The sequence below is a fragment of the Zonotrichia albicollis genome, chromosome 9 (assembly GCF_047830755.1).
Source record: "Zonotrichia albicollis isolate bZonAlb1 chromosome 9, bZonAlb1.hap1, whole genome shotgun sequence".
In the NCBI taxonomy this organism is placed as follows: Eukaryota; Metazoa; Chordata; class Aves; order Passeriformes; family Passerellidae; genus Zonotrichia; species Zonotrichia albicollis.
In genome coordinates this window covers 37,810,367-37,824,167 of record NC_133827.1, presented here as the reverse complement: position 1 = coordinate 37,824,167, position 13,801 = coordinate 37,810,367, and the positions used below count along the sequence as shown (strand labels likewise).

Below are 13,801 nucleotides of genomic sequence, written 5' to 3'. Positions count from 1 at the left end.
CTCTTTCCTGCCAAGGTATTTAAAGTTAGCTGGTTCAAACCCAACCTATTTCATGGGGACAAAAGGCCACAGGCTGCCCAGCAGAGCCCCTCCCTTCCAGAGCTGGAGTCTCCATGTTCCAGCCTCTCCCTTCCCCTCCCCTGAGCCTCTCAATAGCTTGTCATCTCTTTAACTTCTCTAACTGATACAAGGGTAATAAATGTGATGTTTGCTGAGGGCTGGTGCATAAACCCAGAGCAAAGCAGGGCTCTCACGCAGACTTCAAAGAGGTGAGGGCGTCAGCTGCTGCCAGAGCATTAAACTTTCATTGCATTTCCATCAGGAATGGGATGTTGCCTCACCACATCACATCTTTTGCAATGCTGGCTTTGGCAGATAACTGCAAACTCTGGAGTGGAAATTGAGAGATGGAATAGTGGAAAAAAAATCTGGCAGTGCCTTTGGCAGATCTCTATTTGACTCTTGCAAAAATCAATGTGCTCTTGCAAAAATCATGTTGCTTATTGCAAGTTCAAATGAAAGAGGATGGAAGAGCATGCCTGACTCCTTTTCTCCTTCCCAGCCTGTACCTCCACAGTGTTTCCCACACACACTGCATTCATCCTCCCTGCCCAGGGGAAAGCCCTTGTCAATGCTCTATCCTCCCAGAAATGCTTTCCTACTCCTCTCACAGAGGAGAGCAAAACCAGATGGTACAACGAGGCTGGAATCTGTTGCTGACAGGTCAATGGTCTGGGCTTGCAGCAACGTTGCAATCCCCAAGGATCCTTTGTGTTTTCCCTTCCTCTGATCTGCCCACAGTTGAAGACAGATTTGCAAACAAGGTCAGAAACAAGAAATCCAACAGGCAGGCTTTCCTCAATCACCCCACAGCCAAGGACAGTCCTGGGATGCTGGATTCTACCTTGGGGCAGCAACTGCTGCCTATAAAATCCCTACACAGTACTCAAATGGAGATAACAGGGGATTGGCTGCTGGCCAGCCAAAGGATTCAATAATAAGAAGAACAAGAATATTGCTTTAGTTTTTCTGGATAAAAAGTTGGTAAAAGATTTTAGGATATCTTATTTCTGTGCAGAATTGTACCACTGAGAGGAGATGCAAACACCTGAGCCCTCTGCTCCAAAATGAATAAACTGGACAGGCAAGAGGTTGATATTTCTGTCCCTGCAGAAAAGGAGGAATCACACAGGGATGCTTCCCTGGGAGCTCCAGAAAAAGGCAACCAGGAGAGGGAGTTCAGATCCAGGCTGCAGGTGTCCTCCCATGTCTCCACTTCCTACAGCAGCCAAATGTGAAACCTCCATCAGGAAGAGAGACTGAGTCACTTTTGGATTCACAGTGGGACTTCAGGGATGCTCAGGGCACTTGTGTGGGACCAAGGGAAACCAGGCCAGTGTGGGTATTAGAGGAGACAGTCCAAATTTTACTATGTGCCTGCAAATCCCTGCCTTGGAGCTTGAGGAGGTCACCCAGAAATCATAACCCAGCTGAAGCAGCCTGGGGACCTGCATCTGCACCCCAGCCTGGGCAGAGGAGCTGCCCTCACTGCTTCCACCAGGCTTGGCACTACAAATGTTCTTCCCCATCGGTTTTCCCTCATACTGGGAAGGTTGGTACATTTCAGGAAAACCCATCTATAGCCTAATATCACGTAGGTTTATTTGTCTCCATGCAAGGCTGTTTTGACAGATGCATAAATAAGAAATGAGCAAGGTAGTTTCAAATGAATAATTCACAAGACAAACCTGCTCTCTTTTTGCTGTTTATGGCATCACTGAGAGCAGCCCCTCATTTCCTGGATGTATCAGTTCTTTGCAATGCCTCAGCAATGTGGTGGCCAGGCTGGTTTTCCAAGTGCTCACCCATCACTCGGCACCGGAGCCTGCGGATTCTGCACTCAGCGCCTGAGCTCCATCCTCCTCTCCCACGGCCTGGTGCCCTGAGAGCCAGCAGCTCTGCAGCTGGGCTGGAGAGAAGCTGCATCCAGGTTTTTCTCAGTTTAATTTCTCCTTTGGGAACTGCTTCCAGTTCTGTAATCAGCAGAGCTTAACTTTTTGCTACAGCAAACCCTGTGATTTAGAAGTTGTGGCTTATCTTGCGGTTGAAGTGTGCTCAGGGGACACAAGCCCCATCAATTCCGTGAGAACAAGATTTCCCAAAAAGCTGGTGTCAGACACAGACAGGGAGGCATTTACAGCCACAGGGAACAGGATGATGCCTGAAGGGGACTACTTCCCAGCAAGCTGGGAGCCTTGCTTTGGAGGCTGATGTAAAACACTCCAGAGCCCCGACACAAGACCCCTGTGCTGCCCATCCCTCACACCACACAGAGAGGAGCAGACAATGCCCTGGCAACCCACAAACCCAGAAAAAAGCATCTTATTTCACTAAGCTTCCCCAAGCAGTGCTGTCATCTGGGCGGACCACTCCTTACAAAGAGCAAAGTCATGCATTTTTCCTGGTTTTGGTCTAACTGCTCTTACTTCATACATCTTTCATCCACAGAGACACACAATGGTTTTGCTGCTTCAGCATAACTATTTTGACTTTGTACTCTTCAACAAGTTCCTATTTCTGCTGGGTAACAGCAATATTCAAGTATTCAAGTATGTACACTTGACAGAGCAAACTGGGCTTTTAAACAGAGGTATCTTGGCAATTCTGACTGTGAGACTGATTGTCACAAATCAGACTCTGGGCTGATTTGTGGAACTGCAGAGGACCCACAGGGGTGTAGGGCTGCATAATAAAGTGCAGATGAAGCTCAAGGCAGAAAGTAAGACTCCAGCCCCAAGACTTCACTTAATGTTGGGCTCTCACTGACCACCACCCGTCTGAGCGAGGCGCCAGGGCCTGGCAGACTGCTCTGAGATCTGAGATAAATACTCACTGGGTAACCTCAACCCATAAGGCCTCCTTGAATCATAAAGCCCATATGTTAGGTGTTAGAGGAAGAGCAGCAGAAAACAAACCATTAAACCACACAGCTGTGCAAAGTCACAGTGTTCTCACCACTTGCAGACACTTTAGTCCCCTTACCTCAAAGGTGGAGATATAAATTAATGCCTCTCTACTAAAAGTGTTGCCTTATTTTACTACATTTGAGGATCTGATCACCTAATCTGTGAGATGAATTAGACAAAAGTTTTGCATCTTATAATTCAAGTTCTGCAGAGGGTCTGTCAGGCATTCCAACTTCATGGGAGCATGCAGAACAAGCCCTCTGAGGAGTATGTGAGCAGGAGACCAACACCCACCTGGACTGTGGCAGGAACAGCCTCAGGCACCTGATACTTCAACTCATGAGCAGTTTGCTGAGATTTTGGCAACAGGAATGGGTAGGACAGGGACCGGTATTTGGGTTTCATAATCTGCACAGGGGGGAAAGAAAGAGATAAAGAAAAAATGCTTGCAACAGATAAAGAAAAAATGCTTGCAACATACCAAACAACACAAGGAAATAAAAGAGATGCCTGCAGAGGGCAGGGGGATGAGGCAAGGCTGTGCTTACCTCCGTGCCCCCAGCAGTGAGGGCACACCCACCTTGGTGAAGTTCCAGCGCTGGATGAAGTGCCGGGCGACGTCGCGCGCGGCTCTGCCGTGCACCACGGAGGAGATGTCGTGCCAGGGCATCCTGGGTGTGGTGTACCTGTCAATGAAGTCTGGGGGACAGGGGAGCACGGCTCAACTTCCTCAGACAAAGGACATGAGTGTGGAAAAGCACAGCATCCCCCTCCTCACACTGAGGTTTCTGGCACCAAGCACCCCCAAAGCAGATGACTTGGACTGCAACAGCATAGTTGGCGCTAAAATCCCTCAAAGGGAATTTTGCTGCTTTTTCCTAGCAACCGAACCAAACCAGTCTTGTTACCTCTGGCTTGGAGGCAGGAAAAATAAGATCTGAGACCAAAAAGGTACAGAAGGAAGTTTGGGGAATGCAAAGACTCCCACTCACCAGCAAAAGGCTTGTCGAGTTGAACCCAGTCTTTAAAGACAAAGTTGCAATAGTCTTTTCCATGCCAGAACCTGGTTTCCCCAAGCAGCTCTCCAACACCTGTCTTCAGGCTACGGATGGATCCTTTATCTGTGCAGGCAAACAAAACAAAAACATGCTCCCAAGTCATGGCCATCCATTGCACACAGCAGTGAGACTCACAGCCATGGAGCAGCACTGCTGGGACCTGCCTGTCCCAAGCAGTTGAAGCTGGTTTCTCCCTAGTCCTCCTGTTACTTTCAAGAGATATATGTCAGCATTTTTTCTTCCCTATTTTAGTATTTCTTGTATAATCAGAAGAGGTTATAAATAGGAGTCTGTTATGGAAATGAAAAGCAGATGCTGAATTTTATCTTGGACGACATCATCCTATAACCATTTGCCTTTCCCAGTTCAATAACATCTAAATATTCCCATATGGCAAATCATGTATATAATCTACTTCATATATTTTACATTAATAGTGAACTAATTCCATCTTCTCTGCTAGAGAGTTTATTATTTTGCCTCTCTAGCAGGGTGCATCTCCTCTAATAGAAGTAGTATTTATTATCTAGAATGAGATGTTCATGTTCCCTCATGAAGTATTGTGGGTTTTCTTAGTATCATTTTGTTTTTTCCAAATAGCAGTGTCATTCTGGATACAATTTTACATGTTGAACAAATGGATCCTGAATTCCAAATAAGTGTTGATTGAAAAAAGTCTGAAATATTGTATGCAGGGATATTCCCTCCTAACAGGATCCGTTTTCCAGAGCACATATTTAAGTGCAGTGAACTCTTCTTCCAGACTCTTAAAAAATCCAAAAACATTGGCCTAGACCATAAACAGTTACCTGGTGTTATTTCCTGACTGTGAGAGCAGCCTTCATCCATGACACCAAATATTAATGCAATAATTATACATCAATGCCACGAGCATAAAATTCCTCCTAACCCAACCACACCACCAGGTAATCACAAAACCCCTCAGTACACAGAAAAAACAACTTTAAACAGTCAACAAAACACACACTGGCAGCAGCACAAGACCAGGGGACACAAAGCAAGCCCTGCCAGCACCGCTGTGACCCTGCCAAGCCAAGCTGAGCCAAGCCATGCCAGAAATGCCATGCAGCAGGTCTGCACCACAGCTGCCTTGGGAAGCTCCAGCCTCTAGTGAGAGTCCAGGTGGAGCTGGGGAATCACTGACTCCACATGCCTGGGTGGAATGGCAATGTGTGGGATGCAGGCCAACACACGCTCTGATGACTGATGGCACAGTGACTCATGAGTGAGCATGAATGGCCACGGGGGAGACTGCACATTGTCTCCACAAAGACATGGAAATGCTTTGTTGTCTGCCTCTACTTTGTAACCAATATTCTCTAATTGGCAATTAATGCCTTAGAGGAAGATGTTTGTAAGAGGATGATGCTGAAGAACTGCTCCTCACTCTGTTCCTGCACCCAAAGGCATCTTGGAAGGGTACCACACTGGGATAGGCCCTTAAACACCAGTCCAGAGATGGGAACAGATCAGTGCTCAACCCCCCAACTCCTCTCTCAACTGAGTGTGCTCTCCTTGCTTTTAATCAGGAGCAAAAGAGGGGACCCAAGTCTTTGTCCAAACATGGGACTGGCAGCAGCCATTCTGCTGCTTCCTCTCTCTGTTTGCATGTCTTCTTGCATCAGGCTTACTTTAAAAATATCCAATACAGAACTTCCCAGTTCCAGTAACAGCTCTTTCCTTTACAGGATGAGAGCTGCTGAAATCATCACATACCAGAATCAGAACTATTTCTGCAACTGTTCCCTGCTGTCTTTATTGCAAATTTTTTGTTTGCTCATTTGTTTGATTTTGGATTGTTTTGTTGTTTTGGGATTTTTAATTCTTATTTATTTGTAGATTCTGGAGAAGGCTCTTCTGCCAGGATGCCCACAGAGGCGGGATAAGGATGCTGGGAGAACAACAAGCAGCAAAGGCCGGTCCTGGCACCCAGCCTCACTCTTACCATAGTTATAATGCAAAAACATCAGCAGCTAAAGCCTGAAGGAGTCCACAGCTCTGCCTTCCTCCACTTACCCTCCCGAGGCTCAGCGAGCCCCTGTCTGGATTCACTGTGGTGATGGAACATTTTCAGATGGGGCCTTAAACTCTGGATTAGATTCGGCTGGCTCCTAGTGGGGGCAGAGTAACCTGCAGAGAGTCAAGATGCTCTATTCATGGCACAAACACACGTCCACCTCTGCACCATGGTGCCTGCTCCTGTCTGAAGACACCTGGCAGACAGAAACTCAAACCAGATGTCAGTTTGCTGCAACTGCAAGGGGCAGCCAGGCAAAGGATCTAATTCAGGACCCAGCTGGTTTTAACCCAAACAGATGTAATGAAGTACAAAGGCATGGCTGTGTCCTGAGCTGACTGCAACCAAGATCCCCATGAGGAGCCAGAGGCAAGAAAAAGATCAGCAGGGAGGGATGGAAATTCCAGTAAGTTCCCCCATCATCAGGAGCTGAGGACTTTCAGGAAGGATTTAATTCTGGAACAATTGCCAAGCTGATCCTTGTAATTTTAGCACTGAAGTTATCTTTAATGTTGGGAATTAAAAGCTGCATTTAAATATTCAACTGTTGAACAGACTTTCCTCTCTAGTAAGTGGGTAAATTTGGAATATTTCCATTTATGTGAACTTATTTAAAACCTAGCTTTTAACACTAGTCTGTGAGAGGGGATAATCCCATTCAGAAATTATTTGCTTGTTATAATAAATCCAAGTTGAAAAATCAAAGATTCAATTCTCTCCTGCAGGAACAAACACTTTTCTCAACAATACAAACATTAAGAATCACATATATTGTATCACATCATCTGATGGCTCATGAAAATTGCTAATTAGCTAAATTAAAAAAAAAAACACATAAAACTTTTCTTCTCTATTTTGCAGTGACACAAATTTACATGCTGGCTACACACAGTTATTATTCTGATAGTTAGGTAACTTGTCAACTTTCCTTCCATACAAAGAACACATTGCCCTAGAAATCATGTGCACGTGCACAAACACCCACCACCACCTCCACACATCCTTTATATACATTATTTAGCTGAGCATCACTCACTTGACTCACTGTCGATGCTGCTGACGCTGTCAGAGTGGTGCATGCCATGCTTGTGCAGGTGCTTGTAAATGCTGAACCTTGAAAACTTTCTGGGTTTTCCTATTCCTTTCATCTTTGATGTGTCTGGGGCATCATCAGCATTTCTCTCAAACAAGTGGCTCTCTGGGGCCAGACCTTGAGGCTGCAGTGGGACACGTTCAGTCGACTCTGCTGCAGCCTGAAAAGACACCAGACATGGCTGCAGGTCACGTATGGAGAGGTTCCCCTTTACAGGTTCTCGTGCAGATCAGAGCTCAGAAACAACCATGAGCCAAATTTTGCTCTGTGACAGGCACACTTCAGTGGGAACTAGGCATGCTTTCTGGGGAGAGTCTGTACTGAGGAGGCACTTACCAGGAAAGCCTAGTAATATTATCAGCATTTGGATCCATAAATTTACTCTGGATTATTACTCCCCTTGAAATTCTCATCAGCCTAGACCTCTCACATTTTTAGAGACATGTGGTTGCATACAGAGCCAGGTTAGCAGAAAGCTCAGCAAACAAGGCAGCTGCTGAGGGCCCAAACAACAAACACTTCAGACGACTCTCCAAGTGCTTACTCTGCATTTCTAAGTTTTGTTAAGAAAAGAGAGGTTGCTCAGAGAAGTTGTGGATGCCCCATCCCTGAAAGTGTTCAAGGCCAGATTGGAGAGGACATGGAGCAACCTGGTTTAGTGGAAGGTGTTCCTGCCCATGATAGAAGTAGGAACAACATGATCTTTAAGGTCCCTTCCAACCCAAACCATTCTAAGATTCTATGATTTTAAGAACACAGACTTCAAATTGTGGCTGCTGTTCCAAGTTCCAGTGGAAACCCAGCCCTCTTATATCTGTGCCCTAGCAAGGGCTTCTCAGCAGCTAGACCTAAAGAGTCATTTGGTGCTTAGATCCTTCCTCACACCACTTATTTGTCATTAAAGCTCCAAAACCCAACCCCATGCTCAGAAGAGGACACAGCCCATTCACCCCTCCCCAGACCTGCCAGTGGTCACCAGCTGGACCCTACCCACTCATGTGCAGGCCCAGGAATTCACTGGGGAGAAGGCAATAACAATACCCTGGAGAGATGCACATAGGCTCCAGGCATTCCCCATAGGATAGGATGACAAAAGAGGCTTCTCCCATGGTGCTCTGCAGCACTATGTTAATTTATCCCAGTTCTGTCTTCCCCATTGGCCTTCCCTACCCCTTTTACCCTTGTATGCTAATATTTGGTAAGTTCTCCCTGTCCTGTTTTCCCATGGTTTGTGTAACCCCATCCATCCACGCTGGCATTTTCTGTTGGTCCCTTCCCTATGTACCAATCCTGAGCCCTCAGACCATTGCATCCATGATGCTCTTCTCCATCCCTTCTTTTCCTGGACCCTCCTTTGTCTTGGTCTATTGATACCCTGGACCCTCCTTTGTCTTTGACCCCTGGATTCCTTCCGCATTGCCCTACATTAAGCACGTTGGAACTCCATGCCTGGACCCTCCTGTGTCTTCACTGCCGAGCTGCTGCGTGCATGTGTGTGTGTGCTGGTGCTCTCCTACCTCCTGGCTCTTGGGGCAGGTTGCATTCCCCACCACCACAGCACCCACTTACAGCCAGGTTGGCGGTGGACAGTGACTTGGTGGCGGCGGTGGAGGCGCGTTTGACGCTGCCCACGTCAGTCAGACGGTGCTCGTCGTCGTCCCAGCGCCCGTAGGCCAGGTCAATGCCACCCACAAACGCCACGGACTGGTCCACGATCACCAGCTTCTCGTGGTGGGCCCACAGGTACACAGAGGAGGACACGTGGTCTGGGTGCCTCATCACCTGTGAGGAAACCAGCACATGAGCTCAGCACGGCTGTCAAATTTAAATCCTTCCAGGCAGAGAGCTGGTCAGACTTTTTGGGCTGTTTGGGGTGATGGGGAAATGCTGGAGTTGCTACTGGATGCATCCACTGCTTAATTAGCAGAAGCTACTCATTTTCCCCATAGCATAGCAACACCCATGGCAGGCAGGTGTTTCCCCAGGATGCAGGAATCCCAAGCAGCAATGATTACTGATGCTGGGATAGGTCACCCTTACAACAGCTCCATAAGAGGACCATAGTCAAAGAAACTGCTTCAGTTGAGCTGTAATAGCTGAGCTTTCAAACACAGAGCCTGCTCTGAAAGAAAACAACATATTGGGGATCTGAGTCACTTTGGTTGTTGCCACCACACAAGAGAAATGAGAAGTTGGGTGGTTTTTTCCCCCCACTTAAAATCAAGTTGTTTGGCATTTGTTTAGGAATTTCTTTTTGACAAGTATCTATGGAACCCTGATTTCTGTATCTAAGCTCAGGGTTTTATTTATGATGCTAGAGCCACTAGACCAGTCTCCTGGAGAAAAAGCTTCCAAGTTTCACCTGGCTGCTCCCAAAACCTGAGACACAGCTCACGTGTATTGTCCAGTTTTGCTACAAACATGATGAACAGATGCTTCCCTTTCCTATGACAATTGATCAAGTGAAAATAAATCAATTATTCTAGCATAGCAAGTATCTTACTGCTCATTAAGGTGTATGTGTCTCTAAGAGACTGGATCTAGCCTTATCTACTGGTTTGTCTGCCACAACTGATTTTCTGCTTGGTGCCATAAGAGCAGTGTAACAGCACAGGACAGTGCAATGCTGTTCTTCTGTGGTGGGAACATTAATGCCCAGTGTTGACTCTGATCATTTACATTTGAGCAGAAATGCTGAAATGAGACAACACTCTCAATTTGTAATTTTACATTTGATGTAACCCCATTAACTTGTCCCATGAAGTACACTTCTTGGAAATCTAAATGAAACAATTTTATGTTCCATTAGAACCTAAAGAAATGAAATTGCCAGATGTGGCATCACCATATGGGTGTACCTTGTCAGACACACTGCAATGGTGAGAAACACTCCTGAACTTGCAGTTCCCACCCAAATCCACCGAGGTCAGCACCAGCCATCCAGAACACCTGAATGCAAACACCCTCCACACAGCCCTGTGCAATTACCTTGATGTTTGGATGGAGGTGCATGAGCGTCCGCTTGCTGTACTCACTGTTGATCCCCAGGGCAAGCTCCACCTCTTTGTACAGCATAACAAAAATTCTCACTCCTTGTTGCTGTCAGAAATAAAAAAGAACACACTGAATACAGGCACATCAATAGATAGTGTCTGTTTCCAAAGGGAGGAAAAGCTAGAGGCAATAAATGTGTTGTGCTTGCTGATGGAAATGCTGATTGAGGTTCTTTGTTCTTATGTTCTTCCAGATTCTCCATGGGGACCCCACAGCCTGGAACAACCTTGGGAAAGCTCTCCAGCTTTCTGAGAAGGGCTCAGTACCTGGGTTTGTGTGGGTCTTGCTGTTTTGTCTGAGCTATGTCAAGGCCCATCCACAGGTCATTCCTACAGCAGCTGATTTTACACACCTGTGAGATAGACTTTGCAAGCACGATTCACTCCAATCATGTTCATCCACTAAAGCTCAGTGTTCTGCTGCTTCGTGCTGTCCTGAGGGCTGCCCTCAGTTATATGTCCCTGCAGGATGACATGACCAGTGAAGTGACACAGACATCCCCCTCCTGAAGGGGATGTCACCAACTCAACACCAGTAAAGAGGTTCTTTCTGCTGGTAGAGCTAAACAAGCCTCTGGAACACAGTGAGCAGTGCTAAAAACATGGTGCTTTTTGTGACCAGCATTGTATCCATGGCAGGGTTTCTAAAAACTTTTGTTAAAGCACTTTCAAATGTGCCAAGTGCCTCCCAAACCTTGGCAAATAGTGGTCACACACTGGGACACCTCCACTTCCCATAAATTAGCATGGATTAAAAGCCTGCACTAGAGTTTGCCAGCTTAAACTTGGAACCTAAACTTTCCACAGCCTTTTTAATTTCTATTCCCTTAAAGCTGCTACTAAGAGCTAAGGCAATCTCCAAACAGTGGATGATATTCTGCTCTCCACTGCACCCAGGGGAGTCCAAGGCAATGCTGCACACACAGCCAGGACAGCCTCAGACCTACACCATGACATCAGCTTGCTGACTGCCCTGCTGAGTCCAAGGAACACCACGAGTGACAGAGCAAGCATTTCCAGGGACTGACCTCATTCACCTTACCACAATGTTTTCATGGTCATAAGAAAATCCATGTCAATGTGACACAAAGAAGCCAAATTCCCCCTTTGAGTGAGTGATGCCTTGTGGTCAGTCTATTTTTGCCAGAAAACAAGAGTAACTCCAAACCAACAGCAGTCAGACACAAAGTTCTCATTTTTTCTCTAGGTATGTGGAGGGCTGATGACTGTGATGACAACTGGCTTGAAAAGGGAAAGAGTCAAAGACTATTTCAGCACGTCACAGAATGGTTTGGGCTGGAAGGGAACTTCATGATCATCTTGTTCCACCCCCAGCCATGAGCAGGGACACCTTCCACTAGATCAGGTCGCTCAAAGTACCAGTCAACCTAGCCTTTAACAATTCCAGGGATGGGGCAGCCACGATTTCCCAGGCAACCTGTGCCAGGGCCTCACCACCCTCACAGGGAAGAATTTCTTCCTAAGAGCTAATCTAAACCTGCCCCTTTTTAGTTTAAAGTCCGTGTTTATGGAATGCATTGAATTCTGCCCTTCTACTAGAGCAAGGGTCCAAGTTCCTTGGAATGGGAACAAACCTTGTGACTCTGCTGATATGGGCAAGCTCTTTTTAGCAGCGGTGTTATCGGTGTTATCACAGGGTGTGTGAACAGCTGGAGCACACCCCACACTCATAAACACAACAAAGTGCTCAGCCTTCCCTGTAACCTCTAAATTACATAACTCACATGGGGTCTTTCACCCCACCAGGAACTGAGACAGTTGTAAACCAAGCCTGTGACCCAAACCTGGGGCAATCAGAAGATCAAACCTTCTGCCTCTGAGCTCTTCCAAACCCAAACGAGGGGAACAAATCAAAACATGTGGTTTTCCAAGGCCATCTGATGTGAGGCTTTAACTCTCATCTCTACCAAAATGAATGGAGGAAGTGCTCCAGCCCCAGCATGACCCCCTGGATGGGAGGTGCAGGGTGCAGCTGGAGCTCACTTACTGCTTTTCTCTTGAGGATGCAGTCCAGCCGCCAGCGATTCCCTTCCACCACCGGCCGCTTCATGAAGATTTCCGGGCTCAGCCTAAGAAAATAAAGGTGAATAAAAACTACAGCAGATGTAGCCTGCAAACAAAGCACTGGCCTAAATAACCAACTTGGGAAGCAAAGGAATTGAAGTTTAAATAAAGTGGATGTGAAAGCTTATGTCCCAGAGTGATACATTCTCCAATATCCTGCTCTTTGTTCTTTAATAACTGAGCATTACAGAGGGCAGGGGACATGTCCAGCATATTCATCTTCATTCAATAACCCACGAGACCAGGTTGAACAGTGATGTATAAATAAGGAAATTGTGACTCTATCTGTGAAAGAAAGATGCAACAAAAGAAAACCCTAAGGATTTTCTGAAAGAAATATGCAGGCACAAAAAATAAATAAGAGTGGGATTTCAGTTCTCCTGGTACCTGAGCTATCTGAACGGAACAGATTTGTGCTGAATTTTCCTTGCCGCCCATAGACAAGAAATTGGATCTCTCAACAGGACATGTTATTGCTTTAAGGATTACAAGAAATAGTTAAGGAATCTCATCTAACTCCTGCACAGCAAGGTGACAGAATTTCAGTCCTTTATTTTTGTACCAAGCATAGCAACTTGGGCTTGGATAAAGCATATTGCTACATCCTATTTTTATCTTATACATCAGATTTTAGGTAAGTTTTGGAATTCCATGATACTTTAACAATTGTCTGAATAAAACACTAAGTAAGAGACAATGGGTCTGAAATGAGATTTTCTTGAACTGCCACCTTATGTTGCACAGGGGGAATCCATGAGCATTAGGCTTAACTGTGGCCATGGCAGGAAACAGATTTACCCCACCAAATGTTAACATGGTATGTAGTTTTCTCATAATTTCCTCCTAGAAACTAAGTCTCCCTGTTCCCAGAGGCAGCAGATAAGCAGCCAGAGGTTCATTTCAGAGACAGAGAAAGAGAAGCAGAGAGATGTGCGTAAGGTGAACAGGAAAACTGAGTCATGTCTTGGAAGCCTCCCATGCCCAAGGTCCAGGCTGGCTCAGGCAGATTAACCTCCAGAAAAGGCAAGACATGGGCAGCCACAACCAGCACCCAGCCAGGGGACTCTGCCCAATGTGTGAGAGCATCCTTTTCCTGACACAAACAGGAACCAGAGCACTGCATAAACACATAAACTAGGGAACAAGTGGGCAGAGCCAGGTCCTTTAGCAGACACACAGCTCAGAACAGGTGACAAACCTCCCCTCCTTCCTTATCTGGCCCATTTAAGAGCAGACCAAAAGGACGCACCACAAGATGCTCTCACACTTGGCATGAGGCTTCCCAAGGCAGTGAGGAGGAGCTGAAAGGGGATCCCATAGCACTGAGCATCCTTTTTCCCTGATACACTGCAAGACACCCATGCCCCTCAGACTTGCAGCTATTTACACTCCTGAGGAGCCCCTCAAGCCACCCCATGTGCAGTTCAGGTGCTGCCTCCGTGTGATTTCAGGCATTTCCGTGGAGGGAGACAACCAAGCTGTTGATCTGAGGCGTGTGCTTTTGCTGC

At 46.4% G+C, this 13,801-nt stretch overlaps 1 protein-coding gene across 2 annotated transcripts in view; it reads right to left on the bottom strand.

The window, feature by feature from the left end:
• Positions 1-13,801, bottom strand: part of PLD1 (phospholipase D1) — a 62,414-nt gene that overhangs the window by 17,594 nt on the left and 31,019 nt on the right. Inside the window, exons 12-19 of one of the 2 annotated variants that reach the window (XM_074547440.1) lie at positions 12,217-12,298; positions 10,144-10,254; positions 8,725-8,937; positions 7,099-7,315; positions 6,062-6,175; positions 3,959-4,087; positions 3,547-3,665; positions 3,261-3,374 (exon numbers count right to left, since the gene is read on the bottom strand). In XM_074547440.1, coding sequence (XP_074403541.1) covers positions 3,261-3,374; positions 3,547-3,665; positions 3,959-4,087; positions 6,062-6,175; positions 7,099-7,315; positions 8,725-8,937; positions 10,144-10,254; positions 12,217-12,298 — 1,099 coding nt within the window. The remainder of the gene's footprint in view (positions 1-3,260; positions 3,375-3,546; positions 3,666-3,958; positions 4,088-6,061; positions 6,176-7,098; positions 7,316-8,724; positions 8,938-10,143; positions 10,255-12,216; positions 12,299-13,801) is intronic. The other variant, XM_074547441.1, reaches the window with a different exon arrangement.